Source organism: Polyergus mexicanus, unplaced genomic scaffold (assembly GCF_030449975.1).
Source record: "Polyergus mexicanus isolate NDT 795.1 unplaced genomic scaffold, iyPolMexi1.0 SCAF_9, whole genome shotgun sequence".
Taxonomy (NCBI): domain Eukaryota; kingdom Metazoa; phylum Arthropoda; class Insecta; order Hymenoptera; family Formicidae; genus Polyergus; species Polyergus mexicanus.
The window spans coordinates 6,120,435-6,145,930 of NW_027223329.1; the positions used below are offsets into that span (position 1 = coordinate 6,120,435).

Sequence of the window (25,496 nt, forward strand, 5' to 3'; positions counted from 1 at the left end):
ACGCTTAGATGAGGGCGCTAACCAGTCGGAGTTCGGCCGTCGCTCCGGCATCCTCTTAAGGAACATAATGAAAAATAAAAAATAATAAAGAATAATAAAAATATTTTAAAATAATAAAAATTAAAATAAACAAGACTCAAATAATAATGACAAATCAAATAACAAAAAAAGAAAAGCCAATTGAAGAAGCAGTATAGCACGTGATACGTAATAACAAATAAGTATTTTTATTTCAAATAAAAATAATTTCCCAAATGTTTCGATCCGTTTTGATTATGAATGATGAAAATTATAAAATTAAACAAAGAAAAATTTGCGATTAATAATAATAATACATAAAACATATGATGTCGCGTACAGCCCTTTCACATAATAAAATTGATGAGCATAACAAATAAATTAAATATAAATAGATGCCGTAGAAATCATCATCGTGAGAGCCTTCAAAATCGGACTTACCGTATAGCTGTGAGTCATCACAGATGATCTGACGCGTCCTTAATAAAAGAAATATGAGGTAAATATGAAAACATAACAATTTTTGAAACGATTCATTATATATAAGTCAACCAATGATGTAAAAAATTTTCCTGTGCAAGCACAAGGTCCCCAAAAAATTAATAGTTAAGAGGAAATAAAAAACTTTCATTAAAATATGAGTTCACCTGCAATAGTGAAAGATACATAAAAACGAACTAATATCGGAGTTAAAGTAAAAACAATACAAGAGAAATACTTACAGATTTAAACATGTTAAAAATGTTGACGAAATTAAATTAAATTAAGTTATGGAAATATTAAACATATCAAGTTAATAAAGTTAGAACCAAAAGAAATGAATAAATGATATATTTTTAAGGGAATTATAATCTGTGTGTAATGTATGTTTGTATATGTATGTATGTTAGCGAACGTTAGGATATGGCAACGCTCTGCGTATGCATAAGAAAAAGAAGATGCGCACTGAGCAAACTGAGAGCCGAGTGCTCCTCGCTCTCTCGAAATTTAGCCACGTAACGGTTAAGATGCATTCAACTTGTATTCTCAAAACTAGTAAGATTGTTCTCGAAGAATCCTTGTGATAATACTGTGTTAAATCTACATTTGTAATAAACTTTGAACTTAAAAACTTAACAGGTTATGGGCTCAGGCCGTAGTATCTCAGTAAAACGGATAGTTAAACATAGATTAGCTGGTGCAAATAGTGCGAGAAATATCTCAAGGACACAAGAAAAAAATGGAGCCTGAAAACGAGAGAATTAATAAATTGAAAGGAGAGTAAGATTGGAATATGTGGAAATTCCAAATGAAAATTTTCCTGGCTTCTGGAGAAGCGTGGGACGTGATGCTAGAACACGCGACCAAACCGGAATAGCCCAGAGAAGAAAATCAAACTGAACTAACAGAATATCAAATGAAGTTGAAAGCGTGGCTAAAAACGGACAGCACAACTCAGAAACTTATCATACTAAATGTAAGTGAGCAATCAATGTTATATTTGATAAATAGCGAGAATGTTAAAAATATGCTGGACAAGCTCACATCTGTGTATGAAGGCAAAAACGGAGAATGCTTTAAACGTGAAAAAAAGAGCATTGGAAAACAGAATGCAGAATCAAGAGCCAGAAAAACGAGAAGATAGAAAAGGAGAGCGGAGGAAAAGAAGCTAAGTCAGGAGAAAGTGAGATTCTAATAAGAGAAGACGAAAAGGACAACGAGGAAACCAACGAAGAAAAATGGTATTTAGATTCAGGAGCATTGGTTCACATGACCTTAAACAGAATATGGTTGTATAACGCGGTCACCTCGCTCGACGCTCGGATCGGCTCGTCGGTGTCCGGGTTCGAGAGAAGGAGAGACTCAAACTTACGAGACACAGTGAAGATTGAACCGATACTTTATTCAGTGAGAGAAAGATAGATACAGCGTGCAGGGCCGGGTGGTGTCGTGCGTGGAGCGGGGTTGCTGGTAGCAGGATGCGGGACGCAAAGCGGAGGCGCAAAGCGATGGTTGCAAAGCGGCGAGAAGCGTAAGACAGGCTCGGCGGGTAATCGTTCCCGGTTTTATTTATAGGCGTTAACGGCATGATTAGAACTAGAGGACTTATTACAAACAGGCCTTACAACTAGCGGACTTAGTATTATATAGGGCTTATTATTAACAGGTCTTATAACTAGCGGACTTAGTACTAGACAGGTCTTATTACTAGGATGCGGTTACAACTAGCGGACTTAGCACTAACAGGCCTTAAGACTAGCAGGTCTATGACTACGAGACTTAGAACTAGCGGACTTATCTTTATCGTGCAACTAATATTTACAGCGCGGTCGGTACATGCACTTATACGCTACGATCGGGTTAGGTGGCGAGGTATTGCCGGCAGGCTCGAGTGTCACGTCGAGCACTGCCTTGGCAACGAAAGTCGGTTCAACCCGACGGGGCTGAGTACAACCTCGGCCCGAGGTAGGTAGGAGCCGGTGCAACCCGGCGGGGCTGAGTGCAACCTCAGCCCGTGGAGCGGTCGAGACAGGAGTCGGTTCAACCCGACGGGGCCAAGTACAACCTTGGCCCGAGGTATAGAGAGCCGGTTCAACCCGGCGGGGCTGAGTACAACCTCTGCCCTAAGAGGTGTTAGGTAGTGGTTAGATCGGTGTCAGGAGCTGGGTGGCAGGACGGGATCTGGTCCTGATTCCTCGGCCGACCGGGCTTATATACCCGGCCGGGGCCTCCCACTATACTGTCGGGAGTGGGGTCGATTCCGCGTGGGGACCGTGAGAGAGATAGGGCGAGTCGAGAAGCGAGAGCGCATGCAGAGCGAGAGCGTGTGTATCGGTGAGCGAGAGCGCATGCAGAGAGAGGCGGCGGCGGGACAGGTAAGGCTGGGTGACTAAGCAAGCCATGTATAGGTAGTTATATATTTCTCGGACGCAACAGGTCAGGCCCGTAGTAACGGTCCTATCGTTACAGTTGGTAAACTATGTAGAGTTAAAAAAACCGAAGAAATTCAAAATAAGAGATGGCAATCATCTTCTTTCTTACAGAGTCGGTGAAATTCCTATACGCCTATACCTATTAGTCTACACAGGTAAGCATTGGGAAGAAAATAAACACTTGTCTAACATACATTTTATTCCAAAAGTCAAATACAATTTCGTATCATATGAAACCATAACAAATCAAGAATTCACGATCATAGAAAATAACAAACAATGTGTAATATATTCCGGCAAATGTATGATTATGTTCGGAGAAAAGGAAGACAATCTCTACAAATTGGAAATAAACAGAGTATCGACGGAAGAGGTTCTAATGACGAAAAAAAGTCAAGGAGATAACTTCCTGCAAATATGGTACGAACGACTGGGACATCTAAATCTTAAGGATGTCAAAAACAAGTGCTCACGAAGGAATAAAAGCAACAGAACAAGTAAGCAAACTCTCATGTAAAGCATGCATAATAGGAAAAATGCACAGATTGAATTTCTCAATAAGCAAAAGCAGTGTGAGGAAAATAGAGCAGCTAATCCATGCAGATCTGTGAGACCCCATGGAGGAGACATCAATTGGGAATTCAAAGTATTTCCTTCTCTTCAAAGATGATTATTCTATGTATAGAAAAGTATACTTTCTGAAAAATAAATTAGAGGTTCCAGAGTTCCTTAAAATACGTTTGGAAATCGAGACAAAAGGAAAGCTGCGTTAACAGACAACGGATTAGAATTCATAAACTGGAAAATGAAGAAAGAAATCGATAGATTTGGCATTTGACACGAACGAATAGTGACGTACAAATCCGAACAAAATAGCCAAGCTGAGAGAAAAAACAGAATACTTATAGAGGCAACTAATTCAATCATGCTACCAAAAACAATACCTAAGAAACTATAGGTAGAAGTTGTTAACACAATAGCATATGTGTTGAGTCGTGCAAGAAAACAGGAACTAAATAACAGATCTCTAGAAGCTGTGGCATAGAAAGGAGGCGAGCATAAGACATCTCAAGATATTTGGCACAAAAGTATATGTACATATTCTAAAGCAAACAAAAATTGAAATGGAATTCTAAAGCAACCAAAGGCATACACGTACGATACGAAGGAGAAATAAAGAGATACAGGATCTGATATCCCAGCCAAAATAAAATGGATACGCAACGAGATATCATATTTGAAGAGGAATCAGAAAAGGGCAAAAGCAAAAAAAAAGAAGAAAAATAAGGAAGAAATTGCTTAGACTAATGTGTACGAAGAGACTTCAGAAAAATCAGAGGAAAGCAAAAATAAAGAAAACAGAAGAAACTAAAGAAAATCAAACTAAAGAGGAAGAAAAGGAAGCAAATACCAAGTCCAATAGTGTCGATAAAAAAGAAACAACTCATTCTGATACCTCTGAAAGATAACTAAAACACTTCCACGAACCAAGAAAAGAACAAGTTTCTAAACAACAAGCAATAGAACGAACGTTGCGAGATCAAGCCCGAAACCTCTTACCAGATTAATTTTGTAGATTCTTTGAATAATAATTTATGTATTGTGACATTGCCGTCTCGCGCGCATCCGCCGGATTTCTCTCCAATCGCGAAGAGCGGACTAAAAGGCCAGTCGAAAAATAGCGAGAACCGTACTGTTGTCTCCAGAGAGCCGTTATTAATTGAGATTTCCTGCTTTATATTACACCCGTTTGTTATTTCTTTTCTCGTATGATTATTTGAGTTGGCAGCCGCATCGGACGAAAGAGCGGGAAGTCGTTAAAGCGTCATGGAAAATATGTAACGGGGTTACTTTTTGCGAGTGCGCGCGGATGAACTCGGTCGGGATCAGGGCTCGTGAAAAGGTGAGACACACGAAAAGCTTGAGTTTTAATGTAGCATATTTATTCGCCTCTTTCGGCAATGATCTATTTACAATATGTTTCGTGAATCTAGCGCGCGGCGGATGATGCAACGCGTTAGATGCAATTCGCGTTCGTTAGTTGGTGCGCGATGTTCGATGTATCGAACCGCTTAAGATATTCGGCGGCGTACGGCAAGGCCGTGTTTATTTTGACGGCGCGCGAAATGCACAAGAAACAGGGCGCGGTCGATCGGCGCGTGTACGGCAAGGCCGTGTTTATTTTGACGGCGCGTGGAATTATATCGGGTGATGTATCTCGGCGCAATTATGATTGCTGGATCACGGTACAACCGTGTCGGTGCGTTCGCGTGTTCTTATCCGCGTATTCCCAGGTGGGCGGGAGGAGGCGGCCGGAAATCGAGGATCCTTGATTGGGCGGAGAACTCTCCGTCCCTGCTTTCGTACGCGGATAGAGGATGACTAGCGGGAGTCGAGAAGCCTCGACGGAGCGGCGAACTCGCCGGCCCACGGTCCGTTTAGCGGTAGCGGTCGGATCTTAGACCGAATCTTACATAGCGGCGAACTCTCCGCTTTCGTTTGATAAAGTCGGACTTTCGATAGGATTTTGCAGGCGGCGAGGAGACCGAGAATGCTCGGCGAAGACTGCGAACGCGTCAATCTCACGCTCCTTCGTTTGTATGCGAGTTCTAGGATCGGTTCTGGTGTCGGCTCGGAGCGTACTGCTCGAGAGGATTCAGGAATCGTCCTGGTCCTGAGATGCCGAAATGCTGCCTTTTTATCCCCGAGCGTCTAGCGGTAATTGCGTTGTTCGCCCCCGGGTGGGGATAACGACGCGTTGTTCTCGGCGGGTAATTATTACGGTAAACGCGTCGCTTTCCCTGGGCGAAACGACGCGGCATTTCGGCGGGTAACGCTCGGGATCTTCCGGCAACATTCGGCTGTGCTCGGTTTTCCGTATAACGGCGTAACGGCGGCCGTATAACGGCCGTACAGTTGTTTATCGCAATGGCGGTAATTTGAGTATTAAAAAGGGCGCTAGGCGCCTCTGCCAATGCCCGGCTGGTGTTCGCCGGATGGCAGACTTCCGGCTGGTTTACTTGCCGGGTAACGATGAGGGTTGCATCGTTACAAATATCATCGTCGATCCAGGATGACCGTCGAGAGGTAAAGAGCCAGCAATTCGAAAATCCGAAACATCTAACGGCTAAATTAGCTACGTTACGACGGGATCAGGATCCGCACACGGGATGCTCAACGCCCGCTAGAATCTTCGCGCAAGGACACAGGCCCGTGCGAATCCGGTCCCCGCGGAGGGGCTGCAATCATGCTCCCGATAGCGAGACACGGCCCCAAGAAAAGACGATCGAAAAGATTGCCATACTTCCGGGCAAGCCGTTCGCCCTAGACCTCGCGACGGCCCCGTGGTAAGAGCCTCAGCGAATTATTGTCTAAAAGACCGTGAGCCTGCCGCCCGCCGGCCACGGCGCGTGATAACACGCGATTGGTCGCAATAATACCCACCCTGTGTGCGCAGCCCCGGCTGGTTCACAGGTATCGATTCTGGGTCATGAGGATCCGAGAAGAGACTGGCATGAGCTTGCGTGCGAAGTAGAAACATAAACGAGAAGAATATTTTTGGCGAGAACAAATTCGAGAGCGTTGCTGCGTGAACGAGCTGAGAGGACCCCGGCGATTTCCGAGGGGGCACGAGCTGTGAACGAGAGGACATCGTCGCCCCGAACCATTCCGACGAGAAGAAAAGTACCGATGAGGTTATCCTCCGCCAAATTAGCCACGCGTGCTCGCGCCCGGAAATCGTTTTGTTCTGTCGTCATCGCCGTGAGTTCGTACTTTGGTGTATGGGCTAAGCCCGATTCTTTAGTGTAGATTTTCGCATCACGGCCACGTCGTCAAGCGATTCGAGCCCCGGAGCCTGGAGAGTATCGGTTTCCGCGGATCGAGATATTACCTCGCGTTTTAATAAACCGTGTCGTCTCTCTGGAGATTCGGATTCCGTATATTGTATTTGCGTTAGTTCTCGCACGTTTAGCGTTTAAATCTCGTTTATGTTGTATGTCGGTCATCCAAGTGTGTGGGTCGATCGCGTAAGGAACGTCCTTTTGTATGTCGTTTACGAATTTTCGCGTCTAAACTTTGCGTGCAGGTCTAGTGTGAATTTCTTTTGCGATTATTGTACGGGTTGCACGAGAGTGTGAGTCGCGTAAATTAGATGTGTTATGTCGGTTGTGCAGAATCGCGTTTTGAAATTGTGAGCGCATTTTGTATGAGTTTCCTCGTGATTCTTGCATGGAGTCTGCGCGTGTGTGTTGAGTGTTCGATACTGCGTATCACGTCCGTCCGTAATCTAAGCCTGTTCGCGTTACGTCAAATGCCTGTTAGTTCTAAGTGGTGTTTAGTTTTTAAGTGACAATAGCGGGCGATACGGTCACCTTTGGAGATTTGATACCGAGAATCAGGTAGGTTCTCATCTGAATTATATTCAGAAATTAATTATCTGTTAACTCCGCGGGGCGAAGCGTATTTAACGCCGAGAGCAAATTACAGGCGCTTTAACGGGCCAACATCGGCGTACACTTTTCGGAGTTTTCATGCCCCGTTTCTAACACCTACTCTCGCCCCGCGTTTCTTCAACCGCAGCTGTTCAGCTTCATCCGCGCGTTCTTGATCATTGCTATTCTCAAGGAGCTTCGGCTCCCGCTATTATAATAAATCTGTTATTTCTTTGTTTGATCACCGAGTTTATTTTTAGTTGTGTTTGTCGCTCCTAGTTGTATCTGTCGCCTCTTGCACAAATTATCGCGTTAGATCAACACTCGCCCTGCCCCTCTACCGTTAGGCGAGCTAGTCAGCCCGTGGCGAATTCCGACAATTTATTTCGCGTCTATTTCACGTTTATTTCGTGTTTCGCGAATTGATGCGTGAAAGACCGTATCTGGCGACCAAGTTCGATTTTCGCGAGTATCTCTCGGATATCGTCACGGTACGCGCGGAACTCCTAACATCCCGTTCTCACTCGGTGCGCGGGTCTCTTTCTTCGTTTTCCCGTTTTTGTCCACGACTCTGGCATCTCCCGTTCAGCAAATTAGCTCCTCTTCGTCGGCGCAACTTATTTCCGCGCGACGGATCGAAACGGCGGACGCGTACGGCCGCGAGACGGGGATAAAAGTCGTCGCAGTATATAATGGTACGCCTTTCCCGACGCAACGGATTGGTTCGTCAGTGTCAGGATTCGGGAGAAGGGGAGACTCAGGCGCGCAAATCATAACTTCGGGTTAATAACAAAATAACGTTTATTATATTGAGATATACAAAGAATGCGGGTCCTCGCCGCTTGTTGGTTCCAACTTTCTAGCTCTTGTGCGTCTTATCTTGAGAAAGACTGGCGCCAGTGCTCTCTGCGGCTTATCCTAAGAAGGACTAGCTCGTAGTGGTGCGGCCACGCTCTTAAAGGCTAAGCGGACGATACACGACTTACTGACTAGGCGGACAAGACTCAACTGGCTATTAACTGTGAACAAAGTGCAGTCTTATATACTAAGCGGACAAAACTCGACTGACAATTACTCGTGAACAAGGCTCGACTGGTGGTCAACCGTGAACAAGACGTGGTCTTATATTCTAGGCAGACAAGACTAGACTGATAATTACCCGTGAACAAAACGGCGGTCTTATATACTGGGCGGACAAACGGTCGGCCAACAACGTAGGTTGATGACTCGCGGTCACGGTCTATCGTGGCTTTCAGGAGCGGAGACGGCGAGGAGAGCGCTTCTCGTTGCAGGAAGGGTCGGCCGCCGAGAACACTCGGCAGGGTACGAGAGCACTCGTCTTCTAGACCAGGTAAAAGGAGCGATATCAGGATTCGGTTTACTGGAGAGATACAGAGAGGACTCTGAGGTTCCTAGCATCCTGTGGATCGGGGCCGGGACTGGTATCGTATGCTGTGCCGGGTCGGCTTATATACCTGGCCGGCGGTTCTCCCACGCTCTTTTGCAACGCGTAGTAGGGAGGCCGTCGTCACTCAACGGCGGAACGGCTAAAATTATGTGAGGGTTTCTTAAGGGGCGCTGTGCACCAACCTCTTTTCGGCAAGGCTTTAGTAACGGCCCTGCCGTTATATGTGTTGCAGAGGGAGATGAGCCCTTAACTTACAGAGAAGCTGTTCAAAGATCAGATGCAATAATATGGCAAGAGGCCATAGACGAAAAGATAGAGATTCACAAGAAAAATAAAACCTGATCCTTAACGGCTTGCTCACCTAGATCATGAGGCTCATCCAATAAATGGGTCTTCAAGATCAAAACCAAGACTAACGGTACAACGGATCGTTATAAGATCAGAATTGTAACAAAAGACTACTGGCACAAGGTGTGGATTTTCATGAAACATTCAGCCCGGTGGCAAAATACTATTTGAGCAATCTTAGCTATAGCAGCGGCAAAAAACATAAAGCTGAGGCAGTTTGACTTAAAAACTACTGTTTTTAACGGTAAATTGGATGAGGAGATGTAGGTGGAATAGTCAGAAGGTCGCGATGACGGAACAAAATGAGTATGGAAGTTAAACAAAAGTTTATATGAGTCAAAACAAGCATCGCGCTAATGGAACGGTAAATTTACAGACTAGAAAAAATTGGAATAGTAGCAACTAATATTGATCCATGTCAGAGATGCCAGAAACAGGTCCCGCGGCTCGCGGCTCAGCAATGGAGGGGATAACGCACATAAGCGCGAACCGCGTACATGTGCGCTCTGCACTTCGGCTAGCTTCGGAGAGTAGAGAAGAACAGACATATGTTTCCGTCTTCTTCTCACTTTCTACCGAGCTGGCAACGATGGTTGCGTTCCGATATTCACTGCCAGTACTGAAAATCTATAGTCTGCGTCACGTACACTATAGATTTTCAGTACTGGCAGTGAATATTGGAACGCAGCCGAAAACGATGTTGATTGCTTGGCTTATTACATACGATAGCGTTAAATGTTTTTCTGACTCGTGAATTTTTTATTATGCATGTATATATATATATATATATACCAATATATAACATTTTTTTGTTATGCTATATTAGTATAGCAATGGCTATAGTTTATAAGTTTTATTGTGATATAGTAAAAGTAATATATTTACATATAAGCACATATGCAATTTTTTAATTACTTTATGTTACTTTAATAATTAATAAAGTAAAGTATATGTAAGATTATAAATATTACAATAATATAAGAACAAAGAGTGAATGGACTTCCATACCACCCATGAGGTTCCACTAATGGCGCGTTAGATTTTTTTATTACGTGGATCTTCGCCTGGAGCCCTATTGTACCACATTTTATTCATGTCTTATATAGAAATAATATATTTTACATATCTACTTTATCTTATATCTTATGTAATATCTTTTACGGACAAGATACATGGATGATAAAATTTAAAAAATAAATCTTTCATCAATTAAAATAAATTTTTCCTTTAAACTACCGGTATTATTTTTAATGATATTTTTCTGAAATATTGTCCAATATGTTCAACAATAATATTGTTTTTCTCGAGCAGATTTCTGCTTGTGTTTACAAATAGACGCACAGCCCTTATTTCTGAATGAAATTACCATAAGCGAAAAAACAGTCTGGAACATATTTATTATCTATGATGCAAAATCTAGATATAAAAGCCGGGAGTGGTGCACTTGGACACAGTATAATTGGACACGGTACAAATGGACACATTACAAATGGACACGAGATTTTGCACACGGTTCAATTGGACACAGTGCATTTGGACACAGTAATTTTGGATACAGTAGCTTTTGGACACATAAGAAAATACGCATCGTTTACTTGGACACCGCTCAATTGGACACTGTTCATTTGGACACCGTTCGTTTGGACACAGAAAGATGCGCACCGTTCATTTGGACACCGTTCGTTTGGACACCGTTATTTGCCCACCGTTCGTTTGGACACCGTTCATTTGCCCACTGTTCGTATGGACACCGTTCATTTGCCCACCGTTCGTTTGGACACCGTTCATTTGCCCACCGTTCGTTTGGACACCGTTCGTTTGGACACCAAAATTTGATTTAAATTATACGACGTAATCCACACCAAATTTTTGTTTTAAATAAGAAATAGGTTTGGGTTAGGTTATATCTTCCGGAAGTGGAGCCCCCCCGCAGGGGGGGCGGAACCCACTGTATCCATGCATGACATCCAAATATGCGAAAGGCTAAACAAAGTGCTAAAAGCAATGTAAAATTAATGACATCAGTATCAGAGATATATAAATATGAATATATTTTATTTTGACAGATATTATAACCTTCAAATGTATCTCCTTTTCACGATTTCATATTTTACATAGATTTACCAGTATAAAGTGTTATAAGAATACTGATTATATTTTCCCAAAATGATTTTTATTTCTCTCCATCTGTTACATATTCAAACAAACAGTGCGCATGTTTCTGTGTACAAATGAACGGTGTCCAAACGAACGGTGGACAAATGAACGGTGTCCAAACGAACGGTGGGCAAATGAACGGTGTCCAAACGAACAGTGGGCAAATGAACGGTGTCCAAACGAACGGTGGGCAAATGAACGGTGTCCAAACGAACGGTGGGCAAATAACGGTGTCCAAACGAACGGTGTCCAAATGAACGGTGCGCATCTTTCTGTGTCCAAACGAACGGTGTCCAAATGAACAGTGTCCAATTGAGCGGTGTCCAAGTAAACGATGCGTATTTTCTTATGTGTCCAAAAGCTACTGTATCCAAAATTACTGTGTCCAAATGCACTGTGTCCAATTGAACCGTGTGCACAATCTCGTGTCCATTTGTAACGTGTCCATTTGCACCGTGTCCAATTGTACTGTGTCCAAGTGAAGGCCACTCATAAAAGCCTATTTCTTATTTTTACAGCATATTTTAAATTTTTTAAATTCATTTAATGCATTTTTCCAAGATGTGGAAACTAGAATACATTTATTGCAGCCAAAGTCAGTAGAACTTTTAACCACAGTTTGCAAACATTTTTTAAAGTCAGAGCATTTGAATAATTTATGTAATAATATTAAATTTGATGAAAAGGAGAATCAAAAACTGTTAGAAGAAGTTTCTTTAAGATCTGAATGTGAAGACTACCTCGATGGATTAATGAAGGAAGGGCATGCAGATATAGTTGCAAATGTTCGAAAGAATTGTTTGCAATTTTATGTAACTGCCGCCGAGAAAATTTATAAAAGATTACCAATTAATGATAACTTTTTATCAAAATTAAAAGTTTTCGAACATAACCTAGTATTATTAGATATTGATGGAGAAACATCATTCAATGATGTTTCTTTTATCGCTGAAACTCTTGGCGGGTTTGACGAAAACGGTTTGAAGAAAGAATGGCTTACTTTACATCTAGATTTTACAATAACAGAGCAAAAGCTATTAAAATTAAGCTTTGATGATATGTGGAAACAAATTTTACAAAGTCAGTATTCCACTAATATTGTTAAATATCCCAATCTCAAAGTCTTTTGAATGCTGTTAGATCACTCCCAAATTCGAATGCCGATCCAGAAAGAATGTTTTCTGTTTTAACAGATTTAAAAATAAGAAAACGAAATAAACTTTTGTCTTCCTCTATAAATGCTATTTGTGTTTTGAAATCAGCATTGAAAACAAGAAAAGAAACCATTCTAAACATGGAGATTGATAAGAAGCATTTATCTCTTATGTCGTCGGACAAATTATATAACACTCCTCCTAAAAAACAAAAAAGCAGTCTTACATTATATGCTGCAGATGTTTGTGATATTGCTGGTCCCTCAACATCTACCAATATGCAATAATAATGTTCAGAAGATAATGACTTGTATTTTATGGGCATTATTATTCATATAATATAATAAACATAGTTGCTTTACTTATTTTCTTGTAAAAATATCATGTCTGTAATAGATATTATGTCTTCAAAAGACACCATATTTGTAAAAGGCGCGTCTAAAAATTTTCATGTCTGTAATAGACATTATGTTTGCAAAAGACATAATAAAGTAAATATGTAAAAAAATATTATGTCTATAAGAGACATCAATAAAATGTGGTACAATAGGGCTCCAAGCGAAGATCCACATAATAAAAAAATCTAACGCGCCTTTAGTGGAACCTCATGGGTAGTGTGGAAGTCCATTCACTCTTTGTTCTTATATTATTGTAATATTTATAATCTTACACAAATATATATTTATGTAAATAATTAATAAAGTAATTATTAAAGTAAAGAAATAAGAAATCGCATATGTCCTTACACATAAATATATCACTTTTACCATATCATAATAAATAATAAAACTTAATATAGCATAACGAAAAAATGTTTTATATAACTATGTATATATATACACATATACAGGGTGTCCCATTTTAATCTCCTCAGGCAAATATCTCAAAAACCAAGCCCGGAAGAGAAAAATGTTTCAGACAAAAGTTGTCGAGGGGGCCATAAGATGGTACCATTGGTTTGACCTTAGAAAATCATTTGAAGGTCATGTGAAGGTCAACTTTAAAATCTTAAATAGAAACTCCAATTTTTTATTTAGTATTCTTGTAGCTGACATCGAGAGCTTTCCAAAACACTATAATAAAGTATTTTTTCATTAAGTACTTTTTGAGTTATTTTATATTTTAATCTGACATATTTTGATATAAATGATAAAATATTTCGTAAAATATTCAGTTTTCGATCATTTTACCGTAATACTTCTATGTACAGAATAATAAGACAAATTAATTAGTGCCAAAAAAAACAAATAATTGTTTAAAAAAATACATTGTAAATAATTTTCTTAAAAACAATTTTTTTTTATACTAATTGATTTGTCTCATTATTCTGTACATAGAAGTATTACGGTAAGATTATCAAAAACTAAATATTTTACGAGATATTTAATTTTTTATATCAAAATATGTCAGATTAAAATATAAAATAACTCAAAAAGTACTTAATAAAAAATACTTTATTATAGTGTTTTGGAAAGCTTTCGATGACAGCTACAAGAATACTAAATAAAAAATGAGGGTTTCATTTTAAGATTTTAAAGTTGACCTTCACATGATATTTAATGATTTTCCAAGGTCAAATCATTGTCACCATCTTATGGCCCCCTCGAAACCAAACAACTTTTGTCTGAAACATTTTTCTCTTCCGGGCTTGGTTTTTGAGATATTTGCCTGAGGAGATTAAAATGGGACACCCTGTATACATAATAAAAAGTTCACGAGTCGGAAAAGCATTTAACGCTGTCGTATGTAATAAGCCAAGCGATCAACATTGCCTTCGTTGCCAGCTCGGTAGAAAGTGAGAAGAAGACGGAAAACATATGTCTGTTCTTCTCTACTCTCCGAAGCTAGCCGAACCGCAGAGCGCACATGTACGCGGTTCGCGCTTGTGTGCGTTATCCCTTCCATTGCTGAGCCGTGAGCCGCGGGATCTGTTTCTGGCATCACTGGCAGGAGGTCCTCTCCGCAGTCAGAGCGGGCCGCGAATTGAAGACTTCTCGCCGTGCGCCGTCTTATAAACCCCACTCACTGGATTTCACTTGCTGGCGCCGACTCCCGCTCGTGGCCGCCTCGCGGTACGCCTTCGTGGCTCGCGCGGTGCTCGCGCGCGGGTTTCACGTGCTCCGCGCGTGAGAATTCGTTCGCGCGTCTACCGGGTAGTTCGTGCGTAATTGTGGTGGTTTCTCGAGCCGCCACACTTTTATACATTCACGCACTTAATCGATGAATCGACAAAAACAATTATACAACCGATCACTACCGATTATTCACAATAAATCACTACCGATTATTCACTGAATCACTTAAAGAAACGCGTTAAATACATAACAAACGTTACTTTGACGCGGAGATCGCGCGACGATAACAAGCAGATTATGTCGATACTAGCGCTGCCGGTTGCCGATCGCGAACGTGTGTCACGTGTCACGTGATAGACGCGAGACGCTGCCATATCTTACGATTGACTGAAGTCTCCGCATTTCGAATACAATAATCTCGAAAATAAAATATAAAATAAAATATAATAAAAAATTAAACGTTTAACATTCGTTTTTTTTAAATGCCTTACTAATCGTGCGTTTCGCCTTTCTTTCCCAAACAGAACAGATAAAAATTATTAATTTTAATTATTGTTATTTTTAATTATTAACTATTATAATATTAAATTTTAATTATTATTTAATTATTGTTATTTTTGTTTCTGCGAATAGAAGATGTTCCATGTAAAAATCTTTAAAGTGTGACATTTTCATTTTTCTCCATAATGAGGATAAGTTTCAAACTCACGTACGTATGCTCGCACGCACACACACAAAGCGATTTTGTACTTCAAACGGTGTTCACATCGCTCATGTACGATTATTCGCTTGAGTTTGCAGAACGCAAATCAACCGGCAAACTGCTTTGTTCCGATTGGTCAATCCGCAACTATCAACCACAACCCCAATCGCAACTGAACCCGCAACCCATAGTGTAATACGGTCTTAAGATCATATGTGAACGCGTGTACATACATGTGAGATAAGGATGGGCGATATAGTAGAAAATATCGATATTTCGTATCGATACGTATCATAAGTAAAAATATCGATACACCAAAAATATCGGATGGAATGTATCGATATTAGCGGTATCGATACTGTAGATATCTCTATTATAGGCTGCATTCTAATTAAATATATGTAATAAGTATAAAATAAATATATAAATGAATATATAAGAACATATAAACGATGTATAAAAAGAGAGATGTATAAGAATGATACATATATACTTATATATATGTATTTTATATTTATATAAAATAATTTACATAATATTATATAAAATTTATAATAATTATTTACATTTTATACTAATTTTATATAACTAGATATATTATGTTATGGTATACCATATAACGTTTTTCTTTGGAAAATTCGCATAAACATATCGTACCGCGATATTTGCTAATACAAATAATTAGTCATCATTTTGTTTATGTTTGTATGCAACATTGATTTAATACATCACGACGGTAAATAAAATCAGTATCTAACCTAATTAATATTATTTCTAATTAGTGTATAAAAGAATAACAATTATACATATTATATGTATATTAAAAATACAAGTGCATATAATTAAAAGTTAAAATGAAAAGGAGTTGCATTTTCATTTTTAAAAAAACTCAGTGCAGACTATCTCAAAGAGGACTCCCAGCACCCACCAAGTTACTGAAAATATTTTTATTAACCTGGTGCGGACTATCCTAAAAAGGACTCCCAGCACTCACCGGGTTAATGAAAATATTTTTATTAACTTGGTGCGGACTATCCCAAAAAGGACTCCCAGCACCCATCGAATTAATGAAAATATTTTTATTAACTTGGTGCGGAATATCCCAAAAAGGACTCCTAGCACACACTAAGTTCTTTCCAATGAAAATGTAATTTCTTTTGATTTATTTTATTTATGCACTTGTATTTTTAATATTTTTATTAACTTGTTGCGGACTATTCCAAAAAGAACTCCCAACGCCCACCGGGTTAATAAAAATATTTTTATACGATATATAATAAGATATATAAATAATACTTTTTGCTTAGAACGTCAGTTCTTAAAAAGATCTAATAACATTGAGTATAGTAGCACATTTACAATAAGTACAGTAATACAATTTACAATAAACAATCTTCTACAGAAAGAAAATTTAAAAATAGCAACTGTTGTAAATGTTCACCTGTTATACGGTTTCTAACTTCGGTTATGATATTTCCAGCCCGTGAAAATAACCGTTCATTCGGAACGGAGGTCGCAATTATATTTAAATATTTTAATGCTATGTCTTTTAAACCGGAATGAATGTTCATTAGCCAATAGTTCAGTGGACTGTCACTCACTTTTATTAGTGGTTGATTCAAATAATATTTAAGTTCATCCGCCATTGTGAAATCGTTATTCTTTGACATATGCTTAGATTTACTAACCAAATGCTCATGAAATGTCCAAAAATTATCACTTTCTATCGAATTATTTTGTTGCGCGTTTTGATAATCGCGTTCATCTGATTCTCTTGCGTTTATATTTATCATTTGCGTAATTTTGTTAATAGAATGAGCGCACGCAATTTTATCAGTAAAATGAATGTTCTTAAATCGAGGATCTAAAATGGTCGATATCGCCAATAGATGAACTTTTTCAATGTTATTAAATCTTTTTGAGAATTGACGTTCTAACTCACGTTTAAAGTAACTACCTATTTCGGTATTTGGTACAAAGATATCTAATTTGTTTTTTAGCGTATTAACAATCGGAATCACTTTACTGCCAGTAATATAATGTGTAACGATGCACCCCCCATCGTTACCCGGCAAGTAGACCAGCCGGAAGTCTGCCGCCCGGCGAACACCAGCCGGGCATTGGCACAGGCGCCTAGCGCCCTTTTTAATACTCAAATTACCGCCGTTGCGATAAACAACTGTACGGCCGTTATACGGCCGCCGTTACGCCGTTATACGGAAAACCGAGCACAGCCGAATGTTGCCGGAAGATCCCGAGCGTTACCCGCCGAAATGCCGCGTCGTTTCGCCCAGGGAAAGCGACGCGTTTACCGTAATAATTACCCGCCGAGAACAACGCGTCGTTATCCCCACCCGGGGGCGAACAACGCAATTACCGCTAGACGCTCGGGGATAAAAAGGCAGCATTTCGGCATCTCAGGACCAGGACGATTCCTGAATCCTCTCGAGCAGTACGCTCCGAGCCGACACCAGAACCGATCCTAAAACTCGCATACAAACGAAGGAGCGTGAGATTGACGCGTTCGCAGTCTTCGCCGAGCATTCTCGGTCTCCTCGCCGCCTGCAAAATCCTATCGAAAGTCCGACTTTATCAAACGAAAGCGGAGAGTTCGCCGCTATGTAAGATTCGGTCTAAGATCCGACCGCTACCGCTAAACGGACCGTGGGCCGGCGAGTTCGCCGCTCCGTCGAGGCTTCTCGACTCCCGCTAGTCATCCTCTATCCGCGTACGAAAGCAGGGACGGAGAGTTCTCCGCCCAATCAAGGATCCTCGATTTCCGGCCGCCTCCTCCCGCCCACCTGGGAATACGCGGATAAGAACACGCGAACGCACCGACACGGTTGTACCGTGATCCAGCAATTATAATTGCGCCGAGATACATCACCCGATATAATTCCACGCGCCGTCAAAATAAACACGGCCTTGCCGTACACGCGCCGATCGACCGCGCCCTGTTTCTTGTGCATTTCGCGCGCCGTCAAAATAAACACGGCCTTGCCGTACGCCGCCGAATATCTTAAGCGGTTCGATACATCGAACATCGCGCACCGAATAACGAACGCGAATTGCATCTAACGCGTTGCGTCATCCGCCGCGCGCTAGCTTCACGAAACATATTGTAAATAGACCATTGCCTAAAGAGGCGAATAAATATGCTACATTATAACTCAAGCTTTTCGTGTGTCTCACCTTTTCACGAGCCCTGATCCCGACCGAGTTCATCCGCGCGCGCTCGCGAAAAGTAACCCCGTTACATAATGTTCACCACATATAATTCTAGTGGCTTCATCAAACGGTTTTAATAATTGAACAAATTCTTTCACAGCATGCAATTCAGATGCAGTCAACATTATCGGTGCTGCAGGTTGTTGCAGAAGAATACCACTTACTTTATCTGCCAATTTGATAAACTGTTCAAGCATATCGTAAGTCGAATTCCATCGAGTTTCGACACTTTGTATTAACTTGAGAGTTGACCAAGCTTGCAATTCATCTGCAGCAACCACAGAGTGTTTGAAGTATGTAACGATATTTTTAATTTTTTTACAAAATTTGCTGACAGTAATATCATCTTTGATAATATTTGTTGGAATCAAATTTAATGTGTGTGCGAAACACGGCAAATGTTTTTCAGTACCGAAGGCTTCTGTGATTGCCTTTTTTATATTGGCTGTAACCTAACGATTACAATATTTTCTATATGTATGTTCCAATCATGTATTATGTTTAACAACCACATTTTTATATTTTCAGAAATATGTCGGTCGTTTAATTCGGTAACACCAATAGTTACTGATTTATGTTTCTTTTAATATAAAATAGGCTGTAAGATAAAAAAAACTTTTTGTATTTAACGTATCCGTCCAAATATCGGTTGTTAAACATAAATTTTTAATATTAGAAAATTGAGTTTTTATCATACCTGATAAAAACTCATACTTTTCTTCTACCAGGCTCGTGATCTTTTTCCGGCTGGGAATCTTGTACAATGGCGCAACTATTCTCATGAAAATCTTGAAGCCTTCCTTTTCAACTGTTGCTAAAGGCAAATTATCTTTTGCAATCATGAAAATAAGATAGTTAGTAAACTCGGCCGTTTTTTTTCCTCCATCTGTAATTAAGAAAAAAACATAAAATAAGATAATTTATATTGTAGCTTATTTTGAAATGTTCAACAAATTACATTAAAAGATAAAAGACTTTAAATAATAAAACTTAAATACCATGAAATGATCTTTGACTTTGGAAAACAAAATCAAGAGTAGATTGTCTCTTTTTGACAGATGACACAACTGATGTCTCTGAATGACCTGATAAAACTGACGTGACTGATAAAGCCGGAGAACCAGGAGATTTTTCCATTGAATCAAGATCATCATCTATAATTTCTGCATCAGTTTCATCTTGTGTCTAAAATACGTAACATACAAAATATATGATATATTTCGGTAATAAACGATCTGTACTCTGCATATATAATTCAAAGAGGCTAATATAAGTTTAAACTTAGAGATAATATAAATATTATATAATTATTCCTAAAAAACATTTATGACACTATATCTTAAAGGATATTTCTGTACCGTTTCATATCTAGATGTCTAAATGCGACCATTAACTGTTTATGCAATATTTCTAAAATGTTTCTGCATGCATCTCCGAAACATTTTGTATTATAGATGTTTCCGAAAACTATTTTAAACGTTTTGCACAATGAAAAAAGTAATTATATTTCTTACCATAAGTTTTCTCTGTTTTGTTAAGGGTGAGGATTCTGTAGATGTGACATTTGTATCAGCTCTGCTATTCTTCATTTGAAGGTGGATTTTTGGATGTGTTCGCATCAAATGGAAACGTAAATTCGTTGTATTTCCGGACGTTTTTATTATCTGTTGGCAAATGTTACATTTGCCACCTTTATTGATTCGAATAAAATATTTCCAGTAATTACTTTTGAATGGCGGCACTGCACATAGAAAAAATAGATGCAGAATATTTAAATAACAAAGAATAATGCTAAAATAATGCATGCGAGTAAGGTAATGCATGAGATAAATACTGTTATGGAATAAGTGAGCGTGAGGCGAGAAACGTGAAATGAGGTAGAAAAAAATCAAGGATTTGATGAATCCTGCCCAATTCCCAAGTTTCCAAACAGGACCATTCAGTTTTCAAATTTAGAGAGAGAGAGAGTAATATCATGCACACATACGTATAATTTCTGTAAAATGTAGAAAAATATTACCAGATAGCAACCACTACATTGGATTACATACAATATGCAAACAAACATTGATCAAGACATAGACATCCAGTTAAAAAAAGAAGAAGTATCATTCAATTATTCTCATTTAAATTATATTTATGTTAGTTGCGCTCGGGTTGCGTGCTATTAGCAGTATTAGCGCTATTGCGTCATTCTATCTTTATCGCTCATTAGATATTAAATATAAAACAAAAATAGAGCGCATCCTGAACGCAACCGTAAAATATTCTCGTCATTAAATAATAATAATTAATAAAAACGAAATACATACCTTTGTTTTTCGTGTTGTGACTGAAAAAACCGCGAACGTGCTCCTCGAGCGAAAATGGCTGATGGCTGATGTAATCGAACTTCGAAGTTCGAACAAAGAGACCACGTATCACGCGGATGATGCAATTATTAATCACCTTCACACCGTCACAGATATATAACAGATCTGATAACACCGATTTAATAAGACCGCGAAAAAACTCTTAGTAATCAGTTATCAGATTGCAATTTGCAATTGCACGACTAGCGATTACTAATAAAAACGCACGGATAAAGTTCCGAATAGGTGAACCCTCCGATTTTTTTGAAACTACACTATTTTTTTGTATTTTTTAACGCTGATTACGAATATGATAATGAAAATTTGCGACAAGGTCATTTTGGAAGTTGTAAACCCATGTGGAAATCGTATATGTACTGCAAAGTACATGCTTAGATGGGAGAACAGATATAAGATATAGATTCCATCGTTTTAGTTGAAAACTATCACTCGTACGGTAAAAATTAATAGGACATAAAATGTTTTTCTCTGTAAGATCTAAAATTTTTATGGGTTTTTCATGATTTTCGCTATGAAAATGAGAAATGCACCAATTTTCACTATGATATTCGTAATCAGTGCATTAAAATACGTAAGAATACTGAGTTTCAAAAAAATCAGAGATGAGCACTTTTCGGAACTTCACCCGCCGTTTTTAATCTTTAACATCGATTTTCTCGAAAACTTTCAGTTTTACGTAAAAAATTTATAGAACATAAATTATGTATTTTTACAAGAACTACAACTTTTATTTGAAACATTTTTTTCTTACATCAATATTTATTGAAATAATATCTAAAAAGTTATATTTTTTCAGTTTTTTTGAGTTTTGACCTTGAAAATGACCTTGTCGCAAATTTTCATTATCATATTCGTAATCAGCGTTCAAAAATACAAAAAATAGTGTAGTTTCAAAAAAATCGGAGGGTTCACCTATTCGGAACTCCACCCAAACGCACTAAGAGACGACTGTTCTCGATTTCTCGTTCTCGCTGAAGAATGGCTACACCGGCCACGAGCCACGAGGCTTCTTCTGTACTTCGCCGGGTCACTCTTGGCTCTTGGTGACCCACGTGATATAAATTTAGCCTATTGTAGGCCAGGTTGTATGCGCGGTTTAGTATTGCGCATATATAAGCGCTATGTATCCCTTACGCTACCAATTACAAGCGAGTGTAGTTGTTACCGTTGCCGATTGCTGCTGCGCGCGCTACTATGGACCGTATCGGAAGTTCGATATACTTATCCAAATATCGATACATACTAATATCGGAAGATGAAATATCGATACGAAATATCGATATTTTGAAATATCGATACTGTATCGCCCATCCCTAATGTAAGATGTTTATATTTTATAAGAGTACGCGCGGAGTATAATGCAACAAGAAGAAAAGTGATATAAAGTGATTAATAGTTATGAGAATATCGTGGAATAGTGCAGGGTTGGGAAGTAACGCGTTACTTGTAACGCCGTTACTGTTACAGTTACTTTTTTTCGGTAACTGTAACGGTAATGGCGTTACAAATTTTATTTGTAACGGAAAAAGTAACTTCGTTACATTTTTCGGTAACGAGTAACGAATTTAACAGTTACTTTTATCGTTACTTTTTTCAAATTTTTTGATTTATTTAAGATATTATTCTTGCTATTGTGCGTGATAAAATTTTTATCTTAACCGTAAAGCCGTAAGCAAATCGACCAATTAGCATTCTTATTATGTTGTAAAAATGCTTGAATGTGATTGATCAACTTATAGCTCTTGCAGACCAGTGCGATGACGCGACGCGCGATATCCAATGAGAGCTTTATCTTTTCGGAAAAGCAGAGCTCTCATTTACTACCAGTTCTAAGTACCTTGCAACGAAAATTAGAAAATCTCAATAAATCTGACCTTATAGATTGCCATTCATTAGTTGAAGCTATTCAGCAAGGTTTAAATAAAAGGTAACTTATTAATTTGATTAATACATATGTTATTTAATTTTAAATAAGGATTTAATTGAAAAATATTATTTTATTTTAAACTATTGATTCAAAAGTATTAATTTCAATAAAACAAACAATGTCGCTTAATTTACTATATTTGATTTTAGATTTCTTACAATATTTGAAACAAAAGAATTAATAATAGCAGCATGTTTACATCCAAAATTTAAGTTAAACTGGTTAACCGGAGAAAAAAGAAAACGTGCTGAAAATTACTTGGAGGATTTATTGGGAATCCGATCAACTGAAAATTCTTCAAAAGCTGGAAAATCTGACGATCAGGATGATTTTTTCATTTTTGAGCAAAAAATGGTGCAAAATGAATCTGAACAAGAAGAATTGCAACGGTTTTTAAAATCAAATAATTGTAATATAGAAATATTAAACGACTATCCAAAACTTAAAAAACTTTTTATTAAATATAATACAGCTCTACCAAGCAGTGCATCTGTAGAAAGAATGTTTAGCATCGGTGGCTCTGTATTAACACCACAAAGAGGGCATTTAAGTGATGATACTATGGAGCAACAAATTTTATTAAAAATTAATAAAGAATTTCGATAAAATTTAATCATTTATTTTGTAATAAACCTTGAATGAAATCTTGCTTACAATTTTTTTAAAGTTTTTCTTATGCAAAATAATTTATTAGTTTGTATTGTAAAAAAGTAACGGAAATTGTAACGACTCGTTACTTTTTAGTAACTGTAACGGTAACGAGTTACTTTTTAAAATTGGTAACGAGTAACGGTAACGAGTTACTTTTTAGAAAAAATAACGGTAACGGTAACGAGTTACTTTTATAAAGTAACTTTCCCAACCCTGGAATAGTGCAACACAAAGAAGAAAAGTGATAAAGTGAAAAGAAATTATTAACGCAGAATAGTGCAAGAAAATGAGAAGTGATTTCTTTTAATCTTATTAATTAAAATCTTAGAAATTGAATAAATGTTTTATTACACGCAATGCTTGAATTTATGCATTATCAATTAACATATTTGTGATGAATGGATTGTTGGAAAATGATTATGGAAACATTGAAGGAATATTTGAAGATTTTAGCTGGCCATGTTTTCAATAAGCTGGTAATTATACGCGTGAAAACGCATTCATGTATATAATATTTATTTATTATATTTTATTTATAATTGTAATTAATGCATAATTAATATTTTAGGATTAACTTACAAATGGCTACACCATGAATTTATGTTAATGTAGCAAAATAAATCTGGTAAAGTATATTAAAAATAAAGTTCTATTAAAAAAATCATAGAAACAACAACATTGAATATACGTTTTTATTAAATGGCTTCATAAGAAATAATGAAATGATAAAATCATATCGAAGCACTTCTATAGTGTCCATAAACATTTTGCAAATCTGGAATTATTCGCAACTTTTAATTATGGAAATGTGTGAATATTCATTTATATTTTATTTATAAATGTAATTAATGTGTAATTAATATTTTTAGATCATTTACAAATGACTAAACAATGAGTTGCATGTTTACGTTAATATAACAAAACAAATCTTGTAGGAATTGTATCAAAAATATTATATACAATTGAATTGAAAGCATCAGAGTTAGAGCCTGAAATAGAAAGCATTAGTCTCAAAGAAAAGGAATATGGTAATAATTTTGTTCATAAATTATATAATAAAGGTTAATGGCTAAACTTATTTTTTTAAAGCAATGAGAAACGTGAACATGGAAATTGATAGGTTTATTCAGATGGAGTTGCCTTTTCCAATATAATGTTATCGAAGAGTATTAGAATATTTGTCATCGACAAATATAATTCAAGTTTGAATCAAAATGAAGAGGAAGAGTCATTTAATGATGCTGAATTGGATTTTATTAGAGGATCGTACAAAAATTCATAATAATTTGGCAGCTGCGTTGATTAACAGAAGTCTACAATGCAGCTTTAAAAAATGTGAAACATGTTTCGAAAACATATCAACCACAAAATGTTAAAGCACTATTTAGGAAAGGTATTGTAAAAATCCTAATCTTCTTTTTATTTACTATATTTAATCTTCTTTTTAATAAGTTATATATATACAATATATATATATATATATATATATATATATATATATACAGGGTGACCCATTTTAACTTAGGCAGCCAAATAACTCGAAAAATAAGCACACTACGAAAAAATGTTTAGAATCAAAATTTTGTCATTTCGAGGGGGACGTACAATGACGTTAAAATGAGCCCCCCCACCCCTTCCCCTGGGCGGTGAGGGGGGGCAAGTTTGAAATCTTAAATGGGAATCCCTATTTTTTATTGCATATTCGGAATCTTTGGCTAAAAACACATACAATTTGTCTGAAACATTTTTCTCGATTCATGATAGATGGCGCTGTAATCGACGAAATTCAATTTCTTCGATTTCTCTTACTGAGAACCCATGCTTACGATTCTGCAATAAATTAACAATAAAAATACCACGTTTTCATTGTTAATACTCGAAATTAGTCTTAAAACAAACTTCTCATTATTTTTTATTACTCATTAATTACTTCTCAAGAAACTGCTTTTAGCGTAACCTGCCCTTTAGGCAACTTGAATGGTGCAAAGTACCGAGACATTTTGGACTTTCCATCTGATGGAGTTCCTCTAAGTATCCCTCCAAAATTTTGTCCATTTAGTGCCAAAGTCACAAGTGTTTATGTAAGTACTCTGCGTTGATACCACTGCTT

At 37.9% G+C, this 25,496-nt stretch overlaps 3 protein-coding genes across 6 annotated transcripts in view; 1 reads left to right on the forward strand and 2 right to left on the reverse strand.

Annotated features, from left to right (window-relative positions):
- Positions 1-25,496, forward strand: part of Cow (Proteoglycan Cow) — a 759,293-nt gene that overhangs the window by 381,342 nt on the left and 352,455 nt on the right. The gene's annotated exons all lie outside the window — the stretch shown is intronic.
- On the reverse strand, positions 12,653-18,950 carry LOC138936426 (zinc finger BED domain-containing protein 4-like). The gene is made up of 4 exons (XM_070301849.1): positions 18,900-18,950; positions 18,477-18,867; positions 16,810-17,387; positions 12,653-12,700 (listed from the first exon to the last, which is right to left on the reverse strand). Exons 1-4 carry the CDS (start codon positions 18,948-18,950, stop codon positions 12,653-12,655), a joined length of 1,068 nt encoding a protein of 355 aa, XP_070157950.1.
- LOC138936427 (E3 SUMO-protein ligase ZBED1-like) lies at positions 19,009-22,049 on the reverse strand. Its single transcript, XM_070301850.1, has 6 exons — positions 21,955-22,049; positions 21,747-21,876; positions 20,749-20,884; positions 19,951-20,177; positions 19,435-19,621; positions 19,009-19,322 (listed from the first exon to the last, which is right to left on the reverse strand). The coding sequence occupies exons 1-6, from the start codon at positions 22,047-22,049 to the stop codon at positions 19,009-19,011; spliced, it is 1,089 nt and encodes a 362-aa protein (XP_070157951.1).